The 26,279-nt window shown below is 36.0% G+C and overlaps 1 protein-coding gene across 1 annotated transcript in view; it reads left to right on the top strand.

Moving 5' to 3' along the window:
• The window catches only part of SAMSN1 (SAM domain, SH3 domain and nuclear localization signals 1), a 172,260-nt gene that overhangs the window by 67,558 nt on the left and 78,423 nt on the right, over positions 1 to 26,279 (top strand). The window contains exons 8-9 of the mRNA XM_054542837.2: positions 5,801 to 5,927; positions 7,086 to 7,438. Coding sequence (XP_054398812.1) covers positions 5,801 to 5,927; positions 7,086 to 7,438 — 480 coding nt within the window. The remainder of the gene's footprint in view (positions 1 to 5,800; positions 5,928 to 7,085; positions 7,439 to 26,279) is intronic.

Below are 26,279 nucleotides of genomic sequence, written 5' to 3'. Positions count from 1 at the left end.
TTGGTTAAAGCCAGGAGTTCAAGACAAGCGTGGGCAACATAGTGAGACTTCATCTCTACAAAAAATAAAATAAATTACCGGGCATGATGGTGCATGCCTGTAGTCCCAGCGCTTTGGGAGGCTAAGATGGGAGGACCACCTGAGCTCAGGAGTTCAAAACTATAGTGAGTTCTTATCATGAAAATGCACACCAGCCTCCAGCTTGGCGGACAGAGCAAGACCAAGACCCTGTGTCTTAAAATAAAAAAAAAAAATTGCTCCCAATTATGCTAATTACAGAACTAACACATCTTCACTGTAGAAAACTAAGAAGAGTAGAATATATAAAGAAAGAAAAAGGCCACATACAGTGGTGTTTGTACTTTTTATACAAATTTACATTCTGGTTTTCCACTTAATACATGGGAGCATTAAAAAATTTCTAAGCCCTATGCATACACTGGCACAGTTTTAATAATGAAACAACGAGTCATAAGACCGGGAAACTTAGAGAAAACTGTCAATGTGATACATATGAAACTACTTGAAGTTTCAGTTTCCATTACAGCTTTCTTTAAAAATAAACCAAAATATTAATTTTTGAAAATCTCCATTTCTCCTGTTGAAGAAATTATGTGAGATAGACATCAAGTTATTAGGATTTGTTATTTGAATACTTGTTAAATATGACACTAGAGAGGAAAATTTTTCCAAATCAGAAATTAAGAAGAAAAGCAAGAACAAAGGGTTTTCTGCTTTGTTTTGTTTTTTACTTCATTCAAGTCTGATGTGTTATTCAGCTATCTTTTCATTAGTGGAGTAGAGAGAACATAATTCAGACAGATAACGCAATCTGGGTTTGGTTAGTCTCCATAAGCCTAAATTTTCCTTCTTTAAAAGGAAGTGATAAAATCAGGAGAGATTTAAAAGCTTTAAATGCCTTTCCAGCAAATATATACATACATGCACACACATATATTTACATATTTCCTTCTTAATAATGTATATTTAAGAGCATAGGCCTATAAATCTGAAAGTACCTGATACTTATCCTCTGTTTTGGAAAGCCATATTTAACCTCCAGATAAATTCCCTGAATTTGGTTGGTGTTAATTTGGCTGTCAATACTAGATAACTAGTAATTATGCTGGCATTTAAAGATCTTGTAAGAAAGAACATTGGATTAAAAGTCAGAATACTTGATTTCCATCCCAACTCTATTATTAATAAATTATCTTTCCTTGAGTAAGCCACTTAACTTCTCTGAGTTTTCTCATTTTTTATATAGTCTGGTAGACTAGATGTCGAATAATTTCCATCCCAGCTCATAAAATATGATTGTAGGACTAATCCAGTTCAATAATACATTGATGCTATCTTCTAAAAAGTATTCTCTAATATTAATATTCAAGCAAAGTGTCAGAAAATGAGACATATTTAACCAAGCACTTCTAACAAAAGTTTTGTATTATTTAAGGAAGAGTGAGCAAAATGAACTAAAATATATTTCTGTTTATAGACACAAATATATGAAATATATAGTATATACATGTTAAATATATACATATGAAAAATTACATTTACATTCACATATAATTACCATTTTGATGGAAATTTATATCTTTCAAAGACTCTAAATTACAAAGACAAAAGTGAAAAGAAAACCAATTAGAGACTTGACAGTAGTTTCAATGAAAGAAAATTAAACTAGATTGGTAACAATAGAGATGGAGAAAAAGAAACATTCAAGATACATTTTGGAGATAGAACAGATGAAACTCTTAGTTATGGAATGTGCACTTGGGTGGCTGAAGATGGCCTTCACAGAGTTGAAGAAGATGGGATGAGCATCATATTTGAAGCATAGGTCTAGAGGTCAGTTCTGATTGTGCTTAAAAATTGTTTTAAATACATAGTTGGATATGTGAGTCTGAAGCTCTGCAGAGAGGCCCGGGGAAAGAAATAAATTGGGAGTCATTAGCATATAAGTGATATTAAAAGTGGTATGTGTGCATGCATGCACATGAGAAGAGAATGGTGGTGATATCAGATAGAAGGCCAGGGTTAATCCTTAAGTAATTTCAAATTTAATTTCAAGAAAAGGAAGGTGTCAGCATATAGGAGTTATAGAGGGAAGGGCCAAAAAAGGCAAAAGGAAAATCAAAGGAACATGGTGTCACAGAAGCCAAGAAAAGAGAGTGTTTCCAGAAGGTCACTGTGGTCAACATTGCTGAATATCAAGTAGTAAAGGAGTTTAAGAATGGCTCATTAGATCAAAAGGACAACTAAAAGGGAATGGTAGAGATGAAAGCTGATAGATGAGATAGATTAAAAGGATAAGAAGTTAATATAATTAAAGGAAGCATACATAGTTCACATTTTTGATACAAATGCCTAGGATCAAAAAAGAATAGAAAAAGTGGTAAATAAAAGATGGTGAAGTAAAGATGAATGACATAAAGCATGTTTGAATGCTATTGGGAAGAGTCCATTGAAATGGAAAATCGAAATTCAGTAGAGAGAGAAGAACAAAACTGTAAACCAAGTTGTATCATCCTCTGATTAGATATTCCATATTCTTCAACCTGCTCTACAGAAGCTTCCTGGAAGGATCTCTGTTATTCTCTGGGCTCCTCTCTTGGTACTCTTCCTTTCTTTCCCTTCATGGACACACACTAAGCATTCTTCCAGGAATTCCAGCTTTAGAACCTTTGCAAACTATTGTGTTCTAAGACTTCTCTTCTCTCTGCTATTTGCCTGGCTGACTTTTTCTCCAATTCAAGTCTCAGGTGAAATATTCTTTCTGACCATCTGCTGAATTCTAAACCCTCTCTAAATCTTCACATATCTGGTTCCTTCTCATCATTCAGGCCTCAGTTTTAGTATCTTCATTGAAGCTCCTCCTGATCAGTAAATTAATAAACCCTCCTTTTGCATCCTCACTCAATCACACTGTTAATTATTAATATAGCATTTCTTATGTCACATTCTTATGTTTATATACTTGTTTATATGTTTATCACCTGTCACCTCCCTCTAGAATTAGACTTGATAAAAACTGTGATCTCATATTACTTCCTCTATGCCATATCCCCAGAATGTGAGATAGTGCTTGGCATTTAGTAGGTGCTCAATAAAAGTATATTGATTTGTTGAATGCTAGGTTTAATTTATGGGTTAATCTTCTTAGAACACATTTAGAATTTAAAAGCCATGTTACTATAAAACTTAATCACATTCAGTGCAAATATGTAGGTAATAGATAAGAGAATTGAGATAAATAGTGTTATTATTTGAAAAATATTTTAGAGAATTATCTTTTTTTTTTTTGAGATGGAGTCTCGCTCTGTCACCCAGGCTGGAGTTCAGTGGTGAGATCTCGGCTCACTGCAATCTCCGCCTCCTGGGTTCAAGCAATTCTCCTGCCTCAGCCTCCCAAGTAGCTGGGATTACAGGTGCATGCCACCACACCCAACTAATTTTTGTATTTTTAGCAGAAACAGGGTTTCACCATGTTGGCCAGGATGGTCTCCATCTCCTGACCTCGTGATCCACCCACCTCAGCCTCCCAAAGTGCTGGGATTACAGGCATGAGCCGCTGCGCCTGCCTATATTTTTAATCTGAATACATTTTCTTTTTAATACATAGTTGTAATGATTCTATATCTTTTATTATAATATTAACTCTAAATTTCATCCCTTGGATATATAGTACCTATTAACAAGAGGAGGTTGTCCAGAAATACTTTGCTACTAGAAAGTAATAAGTGTAGTATCAAACATGTACTATGGATACTCCATTTTATATATGAAACATGTATAAAATTAGGATTGTATTTACATTCAGTACATATTTATTAAGCCATGTACAATCCTAGGCACATAGGATTTTAAAAAATAAATAAAATGCAGTAGACTGATGTCTAGTAACTCAAAGTGAATAAAGATACAAAAATTAACAATATCATGCTTTAAAAAGGCTACAATAGAGTGTGAACAAAATAATGACAGATCAGTTTGTTTTAAAACCTCTAGGCCATGAGATCTTACTTACCTGAATTCAGATACTTTCCAAATGCCTTAGTTCCTCTTGGGGGAAAATCATGTATACAAAGTTCCATTTCCATGGTATATAATACCTTTCTCCACATTAAGTGAAAGCCTTTTTCACAAAGAGAGAAGAGAAGACTATTTTTGTTGCCAGTGTTTCAGTGGAGCAATTAAGCTTTGGCTGTAACAAGAAGTTGCCATAAGAATAGAAGCACCACAAAGAAAAAATGGTTGTGCAATGTCATCTTATTATTTCTGAAAGGGTCTAAAGAGTAGAAAATGGCCTTTCCTGAGTTGTAAAGGGTCTATAAAACCAAGTAACTCAGAAAGCACTAAAAGAAACACTGAGAAATAATACAAAAAAATAAACAGCAATAGAAATTATGTTGAACAGAGCATGGCCTTTGGAAAGAGAGGGAAGATTTTGCGCTTCTAAGCATATCTCACCACAGTCCTTTCTGAAAGATTAAAATGATTTCAATATTTTCCCATTTATTTAATGCAAAAAAGGTATGGCTTCCTCTGACAAAAACGTCACATTTCTTACATAAGTGCTATTTTGCAGAGACAGAACAACAAGTTTATACTGGTTGTGCAAAGTCATTCTTAAAGACCAAAGATAACAGCTGAGTATAAAGATTGGAAATGTTGCATGTCAGATATTCTTTACTTCCAAACATTTATTTGGGCTTATAGTCTCTTTAAAAGGATTGGAAAGCATTATTATAAATATGTCTCATTCAAACATTAATGAGGAAGCAAATATTCACCTTTTGAAAATTGCAGTGTCTTTGTAGATGCTATTTATCAGCTGTTCAATGGAAAGAATGAGACAAAAGCAGGTGGAGAAATATTTCTGAGTCTAGAACTTTCTGGATGAAAAAGTATTCCTATATGTATTACATCACATCCAGTGAATTCAACAGAACACAATGATTTTTATCAATTCATATGAAACTTAGCACACAAAGAGTTAATTTCCAAAGTATTTTGAAATCCTTAAGAGGAACTATCCTTAAGATAATAAGTAAAAGCTGTATAAATACAAATTCAACAGTAAACTAGTGGGAAACATTCCTGAATCTTTTAAAGAAAACAAGAGTCATTAATGCAATGTTAACTATATTTTATCCATATTTTGTCATAATAAACAAGTGACACATATTCTAAAACATGATGTGGTATGCTGTGGCTATCTTTTGTTTCACTTAGTGCATATCTTCTAGAAAGCAAGAGGCTATTTTTTTAAAGTATGTTATTCGAAAAATTTTCATACTTAAAACAAATGCTGTTTGCCCACAAATTTCCAAAAAGACAATGAAGACAATTTAAATTCTGCTTTATCTAATATTAGCAGGTAGACTTTGCATACTATCAGTCTATTCCAATACTAGCAAATAGCAGCTTTGAACCTCTTGTTCCATCTATATTACACTGCAAAGATCTTGTTTTTTTCCACTGTTTCTCAGTGGGCAGGAGTGAGTCATTTATAGACATTTCTGAATTCAATCCATTTTGCTGTATTTTGAAGTAAAAAAAAAAAAAAATTGGTAAAACCACTCTGCTTTAGTATGACTGGCCAGTTGTAACATATTTTATAATTTTGAACCCAAAAAGTGTGGTGTGCTTTCAAGTTAGTGCTTAAATTGACTCAGGCTTCAGGTTTTAAGGTCACATTATTAATTTTTCCACATTTATGATCTCAACATATTTTATATTTAATCTTTTGTGAAGAATAATTTGTCTTTACCTTGAGCTGTGTTTGTGCTAGGCCATAAAATCAGGCGGTGACCCTGTGAAATCAATGGGGACATTAAAGCGACTACAGAAACTGGTTTGGGCTAAGAAAGCCAGAGTGCAGAATCTGGATGAGGTGAAACCGACATTAATAAACCTCCGTAAGTAAGAACTCAATAAGCTGTTAAAATTCCTTTGAGGGAGAACTAAGGAAGCATACATTAATGAAGCCCATTTTGATAAAGTCTTAAGATAATCATTAAACATTGAGGATTTTTTTTATTGCCAAGTTATTTTAAAACAGACATCCCCATCTATTCCTGAATGTTACCCCGTATTTATGCACCACCCCGTTTCTCCTTGCCTTCAAGACCAGGCTCTGAGACAGTGAGAGAGAGCAATGGAGGAAGCTCAGCAGTGTCCACTGTCGCCATTCCTTGGCCATAGAAAACAATGTATTTGAATTTTGATGTAAGCATAGCAAATTGGTATGTCCATGGCATGCAACTTTGATTTTCATTTATTTATTTATAATAGCATGTCTTAATTAATCAAACTCTTTTAAAAATACCCATTAAACATTTGGATTTAAAGGGATTCCATGACATAGAGCAATTGACTCTGGGTGATATATATTTCTATTTTTTGTAACTGTTTTCTGCATTACTAGAAATTCCATCAGAGTCTTTGCCACATTGTGTAAATATAGATCTCACAAATGAACTTTATAGTATTACAGATATGGCTTTTTTTTATTTTTGTCGTTCTCGCTTTTTAAAAACCATTTCACTGTGAGACACACTGCATCCATAAATCTCTTGGCAGATTGATATTAAAATAGACAATTTCAGAATGTCAGTAGGATTTCGGTCCAACCCACTGAGATTTTATTCTTTTAAGTAAGGCAAATAATTTTATTTGTTTCCTTATAATTCTTTATTATACATATGACCTTAAAAATTAAAAAATATTTAAGAATAGAAACATAAGAGGTGGGTTTTTTTAATTGTATTTTTTTCTCAAATATCTTTCAGCATATTATTTGTATGTGGCCTCCATTCATTCCAGTGAGATAGAATTTAACCAATAGTTATGGTTTCAAAAATGTCAGAAAAATGCGACTTTTACAGAACAAAAAATTTTATGTAGCAAAATAACTTGCTTTTTAAATAAATGCTGCTGTAAGTAATTTTATAAAATTGAATGACTTCTTGGTTTATCCACTGCAGTTCATTTATTTCTCTTATATAAAGGGAAGAATAATTTCTATATGTGAAGAATTATAATCATAGTTTTTAACCTATTTCTTTGTCATTCAGAAGATGAAGATGACACGTTGATTTCTTGTTTGAAATTAACCAAGTCCCGAGAAAAGAAAGTGAATAGTGTTAGCACAAGGAGGAAGGGAGAAATGGAGATTAGATTGGATACTCTTTCTGCATCACTGGGTAGATCCAGCACTTTAAATGACTGCAACTTGGAAGATAAATTAGCTTGGTATGAAGGTGAAGCTTACATGTGGCATCACTGGAAGCCTTTTCCTGAAAACCCTCTCTGGACATGTGTTGATTTCCAAATAGCACAAGTTGGACCCTGGGACCACTGCTCCTCTTGTATTCGCCACACACGTCTCAAGTCTTCCTGCTCAGATATGGATCTCCTACGTTCATGGGTAAGTTTGCAAACTACGGAAATGTGTCATCTTATCTGGGGTTTTGTACTGTCAGGAAAGAAACAGATAGCAAAAGTGCTAATCAGTCAAATTTATCAGTGTCAAAAAAGTTACCAGAGCAAGAGTTGTCTTTCCAAAAAGCAACCAAACTCTTGTGACTTTTACCCGTGTTAACATTTCATATATTCCTTTGTGTACAAATTAATGACTGCATAAAATGTTTCCAGGGATTTCTTTTTGATTGAAGGAAGACTTCATGTGTTGACTGAGATCAAGAAAATGTGAAGTGAACTGTCTAAATTATTGCAATTATAATGAAATTTCAGTGAAAAATAATAGCTAATTTTAATGAGCATTTTCTTTGGGCCTGCCATTTTCCTAAGCATTTCATATGTATTATCTCATTTAAATCTCACATCAACTCTATAAGGTAAGGACTTATATTATGAAATATTACCTTAAGAAATATTATTTTTGGCCGGGCACGGTGGCTCATGCCTGTAATCCCAGCACTTTTGGGAGGCCGAGGTGGGAGGATCATGAGGTCAGGAGATCAAGACCATCCTGGCTAACACGGTGAAACCCCGTCTCTACTAAAAATACAAAAAAATTAGCCAGGCGTGGTGGCAGGCACCTGTAGTTCCAGCTATTCGGGAGGCTGAGGCGGGAGAATGGCATGAACCCGGGAAGTGGAGCTTGCAGTGAGCGGAGATCGCGCCACTGCACTCCAGCCTGGGCGACTGAGCAAGACTCCGCCTCAAAAAAAAGAAAAAAAAAAAAAAAGAAATATTATTTCCCCTCATTTTACAGTTGAGAAAATGGAGGCACAAAAAGTTAGTAACAGGTGCAAAGTCAGACAGCTAACAGGAGGTAGAGCCAAGACCTATAACCTAGGTCTTGCTTTTAGCTAGAGATCCTGCTTTTAGCTACTACGTTAGTGTTTTCCATATACGAGGGCAGATTCTAAGGCTATTATGTGATACGTGAGAAAGAGTATGCTCTCTGGAATCAAACAAATTTGGATGGATTCTGGCTGTGCTACTTTTTTTTGGCTTGGATAAGTTATTTAAACTTTTTAATCTTAACTTTCTTAACTAAAAAATGGAAATAGTCAAGAAGCTAAAGTCAAATATTATAAATCTTCTAGTACTTAAGAGTGGTACTTTTTTTCAATTTCATTGTAAATTGCTCAAGGCATGTTTTATAACTTTATTTCCCTACAGCTCCTCTGGTCATGTGTATTTTCAGTGAATGAATGGGACAATTTTGTGTATCCAGGAAGCCTACCCTCTACCATTTTCCTCAAAGAATCAGTCTCTTCTTAGACAGAAGCTACATTTTATAACATATTTAGAGGCCTCTGAAAAGGCATATTTTCTCTTGGAACTTTTTTTACCTTTTAAGATTTGTGCATTAAGTCTGCAAAGACTAGAATTAAAGTAACTTGTGTTCAAAGTGCCATGGTAAATGTAACAGGTATCTGATAACAGACTTAGAACTGATGAAACTGACCAACATTAATCATTTCTAAATATCCTCCTTCTTCTTTAGTCTTCATCTTCTTTTCTGGGACTGCTGCACTTTGCAGGTTTTCTCTTAGAGTAGCTTCTTGGAGACTAGCTGGTAATATAATTAGGATGTGCTTCTGATGACTCCCTCTGACAGCTTCAGAAGCAGGATCAAGGCTGATGACTCCTTGGTAAGTGGCTAAGCTGTTGTATAGGCATCTGAACACAAATAGTCAGAGTTTTCTTCAAGAATAAAATCTGGACTCCCTAGCTTGGCATTTCTGGATTTCATCAATCTGGACTCAATCTAATTTTTCAGTCTTATCTATGCGCTACCCCCACCTTATTGATTTCCTATGCCGAACTGCCAAACTGAATGATTTGCTATTCCTAAAGGCTGTCTCACACTTTCTTCCCTCTATCTTTGTGACTGTGTGATGGCCTCTGCCTGGTATGTGAATTCTCTCTGTTAGAACCCATCCCGTCATCTCTTAGACTCAGATCAAATACTTCATCATCTAGAAAGCTTTTCTGAGTAACACCAGACAGAAGTAGTCCCTCCTTCCTTTGAACTTCTACATTATTTGACGGCATTATTCTTTCATTCCATATTCATGAAACACACCCTGCCACCTACTATTTGCTATTCACAATATCAGGCACTGGAGATACAGAGCTAAATGATATCTACACTGCCCTCATCGTCATGGAACTTACCATACTCCACTTGTGCTGGAATTAGTTCAGTATTTGTATACTTCCTATGAATAACTTATCTTTGTATCCTCCATAGTTCCTATAATGTAATGAATGGGTCCTCAATAAATATCTGAACAATTGGCTGGGTGTGGTGGCTCACACCATTAATCCCAGCACTTTGGGAAGCCAAGGTGGGAGGATCACTTGATCCCAGGAGTTCAAGACCAACCTAGGAAACAAAGTGAGACCCTGTCTCAAAAAAAGAAAAAAAAAAAGTAAGCATTTTCTAACATGAAGTGCAGAACGGAAATGAATAAATAAATATCTGAGTACCACTTGTTGCCTGAATAAATGGAGCTTAGAAACCAATGGACTTTGTTTCCATAGATCCAGATAAAGCATATTTCTTCTTGTTTTTCTAGCTGTTCTTATAGCCAAAGCTTTCCTCATTCTAATAAATCCAGTTATAGATAAATTATTTTGTACATGTGAGTGTTTGTGGATGTGTGTAGGTGTAGGGAAATACACAATAGTCATATTTTTCTTTTTTATTTAGATAGTTTTGTCTATTTTAATATATAGCTTAATGATTAAGTGAGTTTTATCTGCAGAAGGTCAAACATATCTACAGAATACTCAGAATTTCAGATGATACTGTTCAGCATTCGTGACAGAAAAGCCTCAGTGGACTTGGAGAGAGGGTTCAAGAGCATGTTAGAGTTAAATTGGTTTGGTAAACTTAATGAGACCACTTACACTCCGGGATTTGAGACACTAAAGTGAAAGAAGTTGGATGAGTGCAAATTATTATTTTTGTATTCTACACATATATTCTATAACAACAACAAATGAAAAATATCCAGTTTCATTTTAGCATAGCTGGTATTTTTTTCAATAGTAATTGCAGGGTTATTATTTAGGTTATTTAACTTTCATATTATAGAATGTAAAGGAGGCAGTGTTGGGGTTTGAAAAGATGTGCTTCTGTAATGAATGTTACTTACTATTAATGGCAGGTAGTCAGAGGCGACATTTTTGCAATTTGAAAGGGTAAGAGTGTGATTATATTTTTAAAAATATATGTGCCAAGATATGCAGATATGATAGAGTTGGGCCTAAACCCCACATTTCATGGGAAATGAATCCAATCTACAAGGACACTAGTTTCTCCTTGACTTCAAAAATTTTAGGAACAGTACATTCTCGTGTCTTTCTTTTTTTTCTTTTTAGACGGATTCTCACCCTGTCATCTAGGCTGGAGTGCAATGGCATGATCTTGGCTCACTGCAACCTCTGCCTCCTGGGTTCAAACGATTCTCCTGCCTCAGCCTCCCTAGTAGCTGGGATTACAGGCACCCACCAGCACGCCTGGCTTATTTTTGTATTTTTAGTAGAGATGGGGTTTCACCATGTTGGCCAGGCTGGTCTAGAACTCCTGACCTTGTGATCCGCTTGGTGTCTTTGATTGTATTATTACATCAGAGTTTTTAGGTGGCCTGAAATTAACTCATCTTTGAGGAAGTCCTTGTTCACCCAGGTATGCTTCCTGCTAAACCCACTGTAGCCTCCCACTCTCAAGGTGGATGCTGATGGATTTAATGCAGCTCCGACATTGCCAGCAGAGTGTGCTTGAGTAAACTCCTTACCCTCTTTCACCCACTAATTCCAGCTCTGTAAGGTGGTTTCAGTCCTACTCACTCTCTTTCCTCTGAGTAACTCTTTGCATACCAAAAACACCCAGTAGTTAATCAAGGTTATTAATATGTATTAGAAAAGTTTAATGAAATAGTGTTGGGATTTATCTATAGTAAGTAATATTTATTGCAAAAATCAAAGCACCCAGAAGTCTGTAAGACAGGAACATTTTATTCCGTTGAGATACTATAAACAAACTGAATCAGACAGGGAAATGTATTATTTGTCAAGGGCTCTTCACAGAAGTCAACAGAAAATGAGACACAGAGATGTTTAACATGAAGTTAAGTTGTTTGTAATGTCTGTGGGATCTAGGAGTGAAGAAATATATGTGATTATGGAATTGATATAAATTGAGAAAGGTAAAATATCAGATTTATGAAAGGGTATACTCCACAAGAGAAATGGGAAAGGAAAAACTAAGGATGACAATCTTTTCTAACATCTGAGATGAGTGGTGTTGAGAGGGGATTTCAGCTGCATCTTAAGAAAGGGAATAGTGGAGGTGACCAAAAATAATTTTTGAAGCCAAGTGTTTCAAATCAATTTATAAGAAGAATAACTGAAGAGTTCTTATGAAGCTCTGTAAGCTAAGAGCATGGAACATCTTAACAAAAGGAGGAAAATGAGCCATAGGCTTGGTAGGGAATGAGGGTAAGAAAGGATAGAGTTTGTGGGCTGTGAAGGAGACAAAGTCTTCCTTTCATGTAATGTTTTTATAATAACACATATATTTTTCAAAATCTGGGAGACTTTTTCAGATTTATAAGGATAACCAAATTATTTTTATAAGATTAAGAAATGGGGCCGAGTGTGGTAGCTTATACCTGTAATCCCAGCACTTTGGGAGGCTGAGGCAGGTAGATCGTGAGGTCAGGAGATCGAGACCATCCTGGCTAACACAGTAAAACCCTGTCTCTTCTAAAAAATATATATATATATACATATATATGTATATATATATATATATATATATAAAAATTAGCCCACCATGGTGGCATGCACCTGTAATCCCAGCTACTGGAGAGGCTGAGGCAGGAGAATCACTTGAACCCCGGAGGCGGAGGTTGCAGTGAGCCAAGATTGCACGACTGCACTCCAGCCTGGGAGACAGAGCAAGATTCCATCTCAAAAAAAAAAAAAAAGAAAAGAAAAGAAACTGATGGAATCTAGACATGAACAAGGAGCAAATATCCATTCCTCCTCTCAAATTTCTAAAATATTTTCAAACCCATTTTATAAAGATAGTGTGAAAATGTTTAAAAAGTGACAGTAATAGAAGATCTTTCAGGAAGAGGCAAAGTCAAAGACCCAAAAGAACAGAACAGAGACATGCCTATAGAAGAATTCAAACATAGTATAGTGAGAAAAATGTAATAGTGAGAGACAGAATCATATAATAAAAATCAAAGAAAAATGAGTGGAGTTGATATACAGCATCTGAAGGTGAGAACATAAACAAAGCTGTACTTAAAGGTATCTAAGGCAAGTATGAGAAGACTTTTTTTGGAATCTTGCATGAACTCATCACAATGGTGACAAACCGTGTGGATGATGGAAAAATTCTTTACGCAACTGTTTCAGTTGGAGGAACAGGAGGTCTGCTAATGTTCACCAATAAATAGAGTAACAAAAGGTTTTACAATTCTTTCAGTTCAAATGTGCAGCAGTGGATGCTAATTATTGACATGGGAAAGTGCTCTTGGGATACACAGCTTCACTGTTGAGTTGTATTAAAGTTTTAATATGTCTCAAGAAAACCAGAGGTCTCTGGGAGACAGACGACGTAACCGGGATAAGTTGTCTGTGCCTGCCTGTGCTCCATTTTGTCTCTCTATTCTCTCCCTTGGCAGTCTCCCTCAGTCTCTCTGGCCCTGGTCTTCCCCCTTCAATCAACATGACACACCATTATCAGATTAATCTAACAGATTAATTTTCTTGACTATTCTAACTGATAAATGCTACCCTGATTAATGATCCTGAAGCTCAAATCTAATAATGTCGCTGCTCCCCTCACAAACCTTTAAATCCCTCCCCCACAACCTACAGGGTCAAATCTAAACTCATTCACCTAATCTTCCTTCTAACCAGATGCACACAGGTCTTTTTTACACACCCTTTACTAAAGACAAAGTGACTATCATCCTTTCATCAAGCACAATGATATTTTTTCCATCTTCATATCTTCATACTATTTCCTCATTTTGGCCTTTCTTTTCTTCTCTACCTATTTGATAAACAGTAGTGAAGTTTAAAAGTGTAGGTGAATGAGTAAGAATCCATGATGTAGACTTTGAAAAATAGAAATATGCAAAGAAAGAATTAAGGCTAGAGAGGACCAGTAAAAAGACGGTGAGTAAGGAGGCACATGGTTTAGGAAAAAGGAAAAACAATTCACAGATTCCATTCTCATTTTCTTTGTGCTTTAGTGATGTTAGGCTCCTGCCAAAAAACCTCTGTGTTCCCATTTGTGGTGAGTAGTATTATTTTTGGACCTGGTAAATAATAAGACATACTAAGAAGAAAGCTCACACACCCACCCAGAAGAAGGTAGACTATGAACTATCAATGCATAATTCCTCATAATTTAACATCCTTGTGTTTCATCTCCAACGTCAAAAATCATTTGTTGGAAGAGTTTTAAATTTTACTTTTTTGCAGTGGAATTATACTGGGATGGAAAGGTAAAAAGTTGCAGCAAATGTATTTGGACCACTTATGGAAAAGAAAGCATCATAAATGGTAATCTGGACTGAGAATTTTGAAAAGACAAATAGGAAAATGTGATACAAAAATGCCAAAACATATCTATACTCACTACAGTCTGTGCTAAAATTTATATACTTGACAATCAAGATTCTAAAAAAATTTTATAAACTTAAAGTGAGCAAGAAAATAATCATTATGACAATTTTATATGATGAAATTTTAATTATGACCAATTTAATGTTTGATGGTTAGAGAATCAGCATTTACCCAAGAGAATAATTTGAAAATTAGGAGATTCTGCATAGCTTATTCATTCATGTATCCATTCATTCACTCATTTAGCAAAGTCATGTAAGCTGCCTCCTAAGCCATCCAGTCTATGAACTTGAGAGCTTAGAAGTATGCATGTGTGTTAGGAGAAGGGGTGGACAAGAGAGTTTACAGGATCTTATTAAAAGAAAATGGTAAAACAGAAGAATAAGTAATAGCAATTTTTGGTGTAAAAATTCAATAAAATGGCAAACACTTTGTAGTACCTGTATATAAAATAAGCCTGAAAAAAGGTCTCGCCAGACATGCAAACACATTTTTTATTAGCTAAAGAAGAGCTTGTAGAATAAACACATAAAATATGAGATATTATAATAGTAGAAGATGTCAGGTTTATGGAAATTCCTTAGGTTGAATATGAAGAAAGTAAATCGTAAATGTGCATAAAATGTTTAAGTGTCTTTTCCAATAAAACCTTTTACAATAAAAATAAAGATAAAATGAGAAAATGTAATTTCTCTGTAAGTGTGAAGTATTAGTCTAGAAACCCAGGATAAATAGAGATATTATTAAAATGGACTTTTGAGACACAGCAATGTAGCATTCAAACCAGTCAAATTATTTGGGTTGATGTTTGGCTTTTCCCAATTACACAAACTTCGTGCATATGTGAAAATAAGAGTCCTGTGATCTAGTTATAGAATTGTTATGGAAACCAAGAATCCCTCTTCTTCATGAATTACCCTAAGGATTTTGCTCCTTTTCTCTCTTCGTGTGTTTTCACTCTGTGCTTGTTTACTCAAAGGCATCATATTAAGGAGAAAGTTGAATTGATACGCCTTATAGTAAAATCTCCCTAAAGTCATCATAAAACATTTGTAATTTAGATTAGTTCTTATGATCATGAAATAAGATCCATGATAATCAATTATAACTACATTTTGGCTTTCACAAGGCAGTTGGAATATGTTTCACTGGATTCTCAAATAGAAGAAGGAAGACAATTATGGACAATCTGAAGGGTGGGCCCAATATGCTTATTAGCCATGAGAGACTTAAATGTCCTTTTTACTTAGAGGCTCTCTTGCATGCTTCAACAGAAGGAAGCAAATCACCAAAGCTGGACATCAATCTTTGGCAGGAGAGAAGCCTGAATGTTAAAACATTTGAACGAGCTCATTAGAACATATAATGAGCCTTGGCAAATGCTCCAAGTGTTGCCAAATTTTCTTTTATTGCAAAGAAATATGTTCATAATTCAAATACTGCTAAGCAAACTGTAGAAAAGACATATTTTGCATGTGTAGCAAGGTGTGTTAGAGGCTGTGTTATACGCTTAAGGGAATACTGCTCAAAGCCAGAGGAGTCAGCTGTGAGCTTAGCTCTGTCATAGTCGGATCTCTTTGGATCAAATTGCCTAATCTCCATGGGCTTCTACCTCCTCATCTTTGGAATGGAGGAGAATGTCAATGATTTTTAAGATCCTTGCTGTCTTCAATAGTTTGGGTTATAAGGATACAATGAGGAAGATAAATTATATGTGCAGAAAAAGTTTTGTACATAAAGGTTTCTTTCTAGTTTTTCAAAGCAATTTTCTTCAGATGATGCCTGTTGGCCTTATTTCTACATTTTTTACCTTTTCCTAAGCTGGTTTAGGTTTAGGGTTTTGTTTTTGTTTTTGTTTTGTTTTCTGAACAACTATACTTCCTCTATCCCATCTACTTTCTCTCTCCCTCATGGTCTCTGGATGCATCAGCCATGACTTAAACAATGTAAGCCAGAACCAGCAAGTATGCATATGAATTCACTTCAGGGCTACAGAAACTTCTTCATGAACCAGAATTTTCATTTTCATTCTCAGGAGCTCTCACCATTCAGACAAGAAGTACTTTAAAAATCCTTTTAAATGCTATTTCAGAGGAGTAAAGTCTGCTTTGAAAAAATGGATGGGTGAAGTTTAAGTAAGACTGTAGAAGGGAGCAGAAGATCAGGGTCTGTGCGGTATAAAGAGTGCTTGGTTGGAGAGAGACATCTGCTTTTGCCACCATCACCCTGACCCCCACCCATCATCACATACACACTAGGTGCCACCTTGAGTGGTTCATGCCTTTGAAATCTTGTTTTCAGCACAGAGACACATTGTGATAATCATGGTCACCATTGACTTAGCACTTGACTTTATTTCAGGTACTTTTATGTATTCTTTTAATTGTGTTATGATTCAGTAAGATGGTATCATAGTATCATTATTTCTATTTTAATTGTAGAAATCTGAAGCTCAAAGAGGATAACTGGTTTATGCAGGTGGCAGAGCAGGATTTTAAGCTGAAATCTACTTAGAATCCAAAGTTTTTCTGCAAAGATCATGGCTTTGTAATTTTTGAGACTAGGCTAGTAACTTACCCTTACTTATCTCATCTATAAAAATGGAGACATCAGCTCCCAGCTTGCAGTATAAAATGACATCTTGCCTGTGAAAGGGCTGATTAAAAGTAGGGGTTTAACAGCTTGATAATTGAGACGCTGCCTTCAAGGTGCAATATAACTTTTCTCACATTTGCTCTTATACTAGCTCTATGAATTAGGCAAAGCATTACTGCCATTTTACAGATAGAGAAATTGAGGTGCATGAAGATTAAGTGAATTACCTGAGATCCCAAACAGCACATGATGGCAGAGCTGATGCTGAACATAATCCTCCTAACTCTTAGTCCTGACTTTTCCTATCACTAAATTGTCTTTAAATTTTGCAGCAGATATATAAATAACCATGGCAGTAAAGAGAAGCAGCATATGGTGGAAACTCCATGAGTCAAATAAGCCTGGTCTTCAACTGTGGCCTCACCATTTACTGTCTGTGTAACTGTTAAGTCACTTCATTTCTCGGAGTTTCAGTTTCTTATCTACCAAATGGAAAACACAAAGATTTCTTTGTGGAATTCTAGTAAGAATTGGACTAGATAATGTATGTAACATCTTTAACTGTACCTGACACCTAATTGGAACTTAATGAAGAAAAGCTATTATTTTCAAGGGAAATTATTATCATTTAATTATAATTTATTATTATATGTTTCTAATTATTTGTCATTCAGTAAACAACAGCATAATATCAATGATATATCAGGTATTTCCCTGAGCTGTGTGGCCACAATGGTGACAAAGACAGGTTCTTGCATTAGGATGTCACCATCAACAATTCTGAGCAATTCTGTATTACATGAGAAAATGTTGCACTGAATTTACGTTACTGGTTTCCAGTAGTTTTTAAGATTATTTCATATAGTTTGCCCAATTATCTCCCCGGAACTAAGAAAGCTGGAGCTAACTCACTGAAATGTATACAGTGAGCAATGGGTGAGAGTTTACTTTTAGCTTCTTGGGGGTACTCTAGTGACTCCGTTCCTGTGAGAGACTGGGGAAAACAGACAAAAAGAAGAAGAGGCTGGAGTGCACATGCTGGCATCACCATTGCCCTTTTCTGACCTCCCGAATTGTGACTGTATTGACAGTGTCTTGCATATGTAAAATGATGTTAGCTTTTTAAAACTCTTCTCATATATTTTATCATAGCCACATCACATATGCATTTCATGATATTTTATTTCAAAGTCTTAATATAACTCTCAGTCATAACCACCTTTTTCAGAAAGAATGAAAAATGAAGGAAAGAAATTCATGTTCCCTCTCCTTCCTGGGAAGTTGTAAAGCAAGTGGTTGAATTCACTCTAAAAACCCTTATGAATATTCAATGTAAGATCTTTATGCATCTCATGGTCCCCAGCTATTAAATACAACCATACTGATGAAGAATTGGGTTAGAAATATGGCTTTATTGCAGCTCACCTCAAGCGCAACCCCAGTGGAAGCCCATGTCTCATCCATAGAAAGGATTTTTTAGCCAGGGCACAAAATACGTTAAAATCAAGAACTGATTTATTCATTTACTCAACAATTTGTTTTGAGTATTTACATCATGCCAGATAAAGAGGATAAACTGTTGGGTAGAAATAGATTACTGTGAACCTCATAGTCTAATTAGAAACAAAAATATAGTTAATCACATAAACAAACATGAAATGCCAGCTTTGATAAGAGCTATGATTGTTACATGGTTCTGTGAAGGCCAATAATAGGCGAGGAGTCAGAAAATGCTTTCATGGGTAGTGATGATTGAGTTCAAATGTGATGGAAGAGAAGAGTTAACTAACTGAAAATAAGGACAATGGGAATTCATAATAGCTGGGAGAGAAAACATGGAGATGTGGGATAAGGTAAGCCTGAGGAAGGAGTCAGACCACATGTGGTCTTACAGGTTATGCTGTTTTGCTGTGTCTTCCCTAAAAGCAATGAGGAAGCTAAGCAAAAACTGTTTTAAGCCAATGGCTTATTTTGATATTTCTTGTTGATTTGTTGAGGATATGAGGCTTAAGTTGCTATTTTGGAAAGATCACTCTACATACAGTGAAAAAAAATAGATTTGAAGGGAAAAATAGATGAAAGATGATGGTGGCGTGAACTATGGTGGTAGAAAGACGGAGATTAATGAAAAGCTCTCAGGCTCATAGAATTATGTCTCCAACATATACGTTTCTCCAAATGAAAGAAATGTCGGTTTCAAAAGTCATCTCTTGTGATGCCAACCAAAAAGCTCTATTCAATTTAGGACATATAGTCACAGATGACAGCAGAGAAGTGATACAATGACACAACTGCACATTCCAAATCTGTCCTTTAATTTTTAAAGCTCAGAAACTCATAGCCACCATAGTGGCTTAGTGGAATTACTACCAATGGATAAGGAAATGTCATCCATTTGCTTCCCCTGATTCCACTTGGACATAGGCCATTGTTTCTACAAAGAGTGGCTTGGAGCCATGAAAGGTTTCAAGGGAAATTGGCCTTTTAGAGGGGCATATGAATAGATAATGCATATTGCCACTGTAAAAACTCTAATGAATATTAAGGGTGGCTTTCATTTGTGGTGATTGAAATGAACTCATAAATTCTGTCTCTAAAATGCGGGAATTTTTTCCTCCCTGTGGAGAGATTTAATGGATTTGTGGCATTCTGAATGATTTGGCAAGAAATCAGAGGTACCTGCGCAGTCACTCGCAAAGGGCACTTAGTTTCTCACATGTGATAGTCAACCACCACAAAATATTTTCTTTGTGAACCCAGAATGATTGATGCAAGCCACTGTAACTCATGACAAGGTGTCAACTGAAAAACTTGGGGGGGAAAAGTGGTTAAAGACACTACAGTTTTAAAAACAAATTTGACTTTTAGAGGAGAGTTATTTCCTTTTAGAAAAAAAAGTTAGGCCTACCATCTGCAAGAAATTTAGATTAGTTGTTTGTGGCAAGAACCATCATATTTTGAGGCCACTGAGAGCTCCTAAGGCTCTCTGTACGGAGTAGATTAAATCGTTCCCATATAGTGATAAATATATTGCAAAAAGCCGTATCAGGAATACAGTAGTTGTAGCAGTTAATGATAGAACTTCCAGTTAAAACAATATTCTTTGTGTTTCTTTGGCCAGTTCCCATTTTATGTGTGCTATTTTTTTGATAAGTTAATTTTTCACATTTGCAGAATCAGTAACTTTCAAAGCTTTATACAATTGAAAAGAAAAATTGGCGGCAAGAGTTCTTGGGAGTTTTGCTGGCTGTGTGGGCTTGGGTTAACAGAAAAAAATCTGGGAAAAAAATCTATCAAAAAAGCAGATGAGGGTTAAGGTTAAAAATATCATCAGCACTAATTTTTTTGTACACATCTAAGGAAAATGGAGAAATAACCCAAAACAACAGTCAGTCAAAATGAATTCATTTATTTTACTGTGTAATGTGGGAATGTGGGAGAGAATTATCTTTTCAGAAGAAGTAACTGTTAAATGCATTTTGTTTTTGTTTAGAGATAGGGTCTTGCTCTGTTGCCCAGGCTGCACTGCAGTAGTGCAGTCACAGCTCACTGTAGCCTCTATCTTCCGGGTTCAAGCCATCCTCCCACCTCAGCCTCCCAAGTAGACAGGACTATAGGCATGCAACACCATGCCTAGCTGTTTTTATTTTTTTTTTAATAGAAATGAGGTCTTGCTATGTTGCCTAGGCTGGTCTCGAACTCCTGGATTCAAGTGATCCTCTTTCCAGCCTCCCAAACTGCTGAGATTATAGGCATGAAGCTACCATGCCTAGCCTTTTTAATGTTTTTTAATGCTGGACTTTGAGGATGTGAAGTAAAATGAATTCTGGTTAATTTTGTTATTTTGAAGGAGTGCATTTTTGTGTGAAATGAATCTGTCATCCTGCTTTCTTATATTATCAGTAAGATACTATGAAGGAGGTTAACCCAAATGTTGTGCATTTATTTACATGAAGGAATTACTACTAATACTATGATTTAAGACACTAGATTCCCTTTTAACACTAGATAGCAAAGTTAGGTTCAGTGGAGAAATCTTTCTGAGTGTAGACTTGGCTCTCAATTAGACTTCCCTTGGGAGGGAAACTTCTTCATTTGTGAACATTCTGGGTTGGAGGACAAGCCAGCTGACATTAGCTGGGGTTTCTTTAGCTGTAAAATAAATGGCTAGTACTAGATGACCACTAAGACCTCTTCCATGAATAAATATTCATGGATCAACTTTATGAAGGAATGAAGAGTAGTTGTGGATTATATTAAGCCATCACCGGGGGGAAGACCTGATTCCCGTGAAAATATTTCTGAACTTAGTGCCTTATATGGCAAAATGCTGAACACCTTTTATTACTCAGTTTTAAAATAATAGGCAAGAAATAATATGTGGTGTTTTTCCAATCGCCATTCCACAGTTGGCTGTCATACAGTGGCACACTTATTAGAACTCGGTGCTGCTTAGATGTGAAAGGTTGGTATAGCTCTATTTATGAGGGGGACATAGGGAACTCTTTCTAATTGAGAATCAGAGGCCTTATAAACCTAAACACTTAAGTGAGAGGTATGTCATTAAAGAAAGAATCACTTCATATAATGTTTTCAAATAAAACCAATATTTGTTTTACAATTTTGATAGAATACTATGTTCTAAAGCTGTATTTCTCAATGTGTGGTTCCATGATTAGTAATGTTTGCTTAATCCAGACTTACTGAATCAGAATTTCTAGAATGGATATCATTTCAAAAGCTGCTTAGGTGATATTTTATGCTCACCAAAGTTTGAGAACAACTTCTGAATAGAGGAACACCACTTATTATTCTCTGATTTTTTAGTTTCATTTTCACCTATCCAAGAAGTCTTTTTGAGAATCTCTCATATGTATATTATTTTCACAAGTTATTAAATCCAGAAGGCACAACAATCCTGCAAAGTAGGCAATTGAATTTTCCAAATGAGAGGCAAAAGGGCACCGAGCTTGAGGAACTTGCCCAAGGTCAGTCAGTTTCAGGGCTGAGCTGGGGTTTCAGTCAAGGTCTTCTTAGTCCCATTCTTGCCATACACATCACCTTAGGACCTCACACTAAGAACACAGAAAAGAGAAAAGGACACCAGGACACCATGAATGGACGGGGTGTCCCTTGGTAATGCTCAGTACTCAAGGCCTTTATGATCAGCTGGAAGAGTGTACAGAGCCTCTAATGGGTGCAGTGGATAAAACCCCAGAGGTAGTTTTGTGCTTTCCAACCAACTGGGCTAAAAATCCCATTAGAGAATATTTGGGACTTTTCATAAATCGTGGAGTAGAAAAATCCCCAAGCAAAGGGTATTAACAAATCGCAAGTTCACTTAGCATATATCTTCCAGATTTTACAAAATGTTTTTAAATTAAATAATTTTTATCATTTTAACATAATATTTTTTTGGTATTTATGTAAATAAAATCTGATGCTCTGAAATGGGTCATTTTTTATGGTTTTTTTTTTCCAAGCTTGCCATCTAAGCTGGATTAAAAACCATTCACTTGACTTACTCTGCAACTTCCTCTTATTTATGGCTACTCTTTTATGTTCTTTACTGTTATTTTCCTTTCTCTCTTCTGACAACGCCTCCCAGGTACGGATGTTTTAGTGGATTGCCTTCTTGTGGTTCTAGGAGCCATGAAACCCTCTGTCAATACCACTCTGTATGACCTAAGGCACCTGACATAGCGTTCAACCCAATCATTGAGGAGCAAAAGTCATTTCCTCTGTCAGAGGATCAAAGAAAATGCCCAGTTTACTAATCATAAAGCCTACTTACTTTAGTAAGAATTTCCAATATTGTTTGGTCATGATCTCTATATCCTAAGATGTTTGAATCATGACAATAGATCTCTAGGTGGTGTGCATGTGTGTGTTTCTTTGTATTGGATAACACTAACATGGCTCAAAAAGAAATATGAGAAAGGCCAGGTGCAGTGGCTTACCCCTGTAATCCCAGCACTTTGGGAGGCCCAGGCGGGGAGATCACTTGAGGTCAGGAGTTCAAGACCAGCCTGGCCAACATGGTGAAATCCCATCTGTACTAAAAATACAAAAATTTGCAAGGCATGTTGGTGCACACCTGTAACCCCAGCTACTTGAGAGGCTGAGGCAAGAGAATAGCTTGAACCCAGGAGGCAGAAGTTGTAGTGAGCCGAGATCGTACCACTGCACTATAGCCTGGGTGACAAAGTGAGACCCTGTATCAAAAAAAAATTACATATATATATATATATATATATATATATAGAGAGAGAGAGAGAGAGAGAGAGAAGGTTTTATTAGATTTTTTCATGGGCCAACCTCCCCCTGCCTTTACCTTTGTAAAATGCAGTAATTTTTAAGTGGCATTATATGGTGGTAGTCTTATATGATGCAAGAGATACTTTAAAAATGTTCCTTTAAATGTCAGAATAGATTGTGGGAAATGAAAATCACTGGTGTTAAATGGTAACAAAATTAATGATTTTGAAATACTTACGTTAAAAGGCTTTTTGAAATTGAGTACTTAGCTTTTGTAACGTGCTTTTCCTGATGGTCTTGCAACACTTGGATATCCTTATTCAACACAATTAGTAAATTTGATAGCTGTATTTGTTGTGCATTACTTCAATTCAGATACAAGTGGAGAAAAGTCTCCTTTGACTAAAACACAACTGACTTTAAATGTGGTTACTGCCAATGAGTTGTCAATGAGAGTGGCAGCTTGCCCTTTGTGTATCTGGGAAAATTGCTAAAAAGGTAAGATTATGTCTTTACTAATAACGAAAACAGAACCAATTAGCAAGTCCATCTGCAGATAGGTAATTGGAAGTGAATAAATTATTATGTGTTCCTGTTATTTTCATTGTCAAGACATACGTCCCATTGGCAAGGAGACAAGGTACGTTGGTTTGCCTTTGGAAATTATACAAATCTACCATTCACCAAATATTTATTAAACTCCTCATATGTTCAGAGCATTTTTGCACTTTTATTGTGGCTAGCATTGTATTTATTCATTGTGATGTTGAGAAGTTTATGTAGCATGGTATAAGGGAAAGACCACTAGACTTTCAAGGAAGGAATCCTGAGTTTAAATTTGGAATCGATGACATCCACAGTCACACTACTCTCTGATCCCCAGTCCCTTTTTGTGTGGTAGAAAAAATAAAGCTTTCTCCCAGACTTATTTTTAGGATGCTAAGATATATTTTATTTGCTAGTGCTTAGATCTCTGCTTGGTATATAGATGGAGGCCAAGAACCCATGTTAAAAGGAAACAAATACGTATTTCAGAAAGCTGCATCACAAAACCAGCAAGGCAATTGTAGATTTATGTGTAAGAAATGCATTTTGTTGAGTTCATTGACTTGTTTTGGCAGTTTAACACTGTCTCTGAACTTCTCAGCATGGCTCCTGGTGTAAAAGGTACTGTTATCAATAGAGGATGAGTCATTGAAGATATTTTCCCTGCATCTTGGAGGCCTTCTGTGAGGTACATAAACCAAAACATGTTCTTTTCTTTTTTTTTTTTTTTGATAGAGTCTTGCCCTGTTCCCCAGGCTGGAGTGCAGTGGTGTGATCTCAGCTTACTGCAAACTCTGCCTCCCAGGTTAAAGTGATTCTCCTGCCTCAGCCTCCCGAGTAGCTGGGATTACAGGCACATGCCACCATGCCCGGCTAATTTTTGTGTTTTAAAGTAGAGATGGGGTTTCACCATGTTGGCCAAGCTGGTCTTGAACTCCTCACCTCAAGTGATCCACCCACCTCAGCCTCCCAAAGTGCTGGGATTACAGGCGTGAGCCACCACTCCCAGCCCAAAACATGTTCTTTTTTCTTCTTGGTTTTACAAGCTCCCCGGTGTGCCCTTTTTGTTGTCCCTCTGCTCAATTTCAGTTGCTTCTCCATCCCTTTGAAGCCTGAACCCTGTTTTGGAAATTATGCATGCTATAACTTTTCCTGCTGAGTGGATTTGGAGTGATCCTCCCCAGCCTTCGGTTTCTTCCTCTGACTGCTCCTGAAAAATACTCCCTTGGGTCTTAGGAGAAGGTGACAGTATAGTGAGCACTTGGAAAGGAATTACAAAGTAGAAAATGAAATGAAAGAAACCGGAAGAAGAGAAAGAGGAGAAGGATAAAGAGGTTATCTTCTTTGATTATAAAATCAAGCTTTAGATGTACAGCCAACTGCTAAAGAAATGCATGGAGTTGCTTTTGGCTTATCATCTTTCTCCACTAATTTGCTTGTGAGTTTTATTCTGCGTAACAGGTTTGGCTGTGTGGTATAATGGTGTCAGACAGGCCTGGGTTTAACTCTTGACTACTTGTTAGCTTTTTGTCTTTAGGTGAGTTAGGTGTTTTGTACCACAGTTTTCTCTTTGCAACGCAGGAGACAATAACACTTGATACTGTTGTTAAGAGGATTTAGTGAGATGCTGTAATCTATAGCAGATTATCAATAAATATTTGCTCATTTTGCTCATTTTTTCTCTTCCAAGAAATCTCCCTTCTTCTCATCTACTTCTATGCTTTAATAATGAATGAGACTGAGTATGAGAGTATGGGAAATGGTGGCTTTAAAACATATAATCCATATTCTCCATCTGCATCTCCATAAAACCCTTCTTCAAGTCAGTATGTAGGCATTTAAGGTCCTCTTAGATTATCTGATTTGAAATCAATTGTATGGGTTCAGAACCAGACATTACTCATTTTAAAAATCCAGATAGTGTAAGCAAATCAGACTTCTAAAAAATGAATGTATTTACTAATGCTAGACATATAGTAGGAACTCGAAAATGGTGTTGAGGTAAAGGAATGACAAAATGAATGAATGCCAGTAGGTAGGTACGTATACCCAACTTGGCCACCCTATGCAGATACAAGCTATTTTTGGTTCACTTTTGCTACTATTCTTAATTGTACCTATATTCTTGTTAAGTCTTTTCCTACTGAGGTTATTCTACCACTACTTATGCTGACACATATGTCAGTTGCTGACATGGGGCATTCACAGCTCCTTCCAGATATTTTATACCTGTTCTTTCCTTGGAGAATATTTGATTTGCAGGGTAAGAAACTATTGTGCAATTCTGTTTAAGGCCACTAATCTCTCTAAAATATAATTTTATATGAATCACAAAGTATAGAAACCACTGTTGTTTTTGTACCCAGGGCTTAGTTATTGGGGAAGAAGGTCACTCACATGGTAAGACTACACTACATTTGTACCACAAGTGGAGACACTTGGGCTCTAGACCCAGTGCTGCTCTCAGCTTTATTTTTTTCCCCTTAAATTGAGCTTCTTCAGCTCTTCTCTGAGCCTTAACTTTCCCAAATAAATTTTATGATTTTACATAAAAATACCAAAGACAACTGAATACTAAATTGTGTACACAAAAGTTTTTCATACTTACAGAGTCTTAATTTAATAATATCATTGTGTAATTCGCATTCAAAACAAAGTGAAGTCATGTTAAATTTCTCCTTCGGTATAATTCAATTAGAAACATATACTTTACATTTTTGGCTATGTCATATAAT

This window comes from Pongo abelii, chromosome 22, assembly GCF_028885655.2.
Source record: "Pongo abelii isolate AG06213 chromosome 22, NHGRI_mPonAbe1-v2.0_pri, whole genome shotgun sequence".
Lineage (NCBI taxonomy): Eukaryota > Metazoa > Chordata > Mammalia > Primates > Hominidae > Pongo > Pongo abelii.
This window is presented reverse-complemented; position numbering and strand designations above follow the sequence as displayed.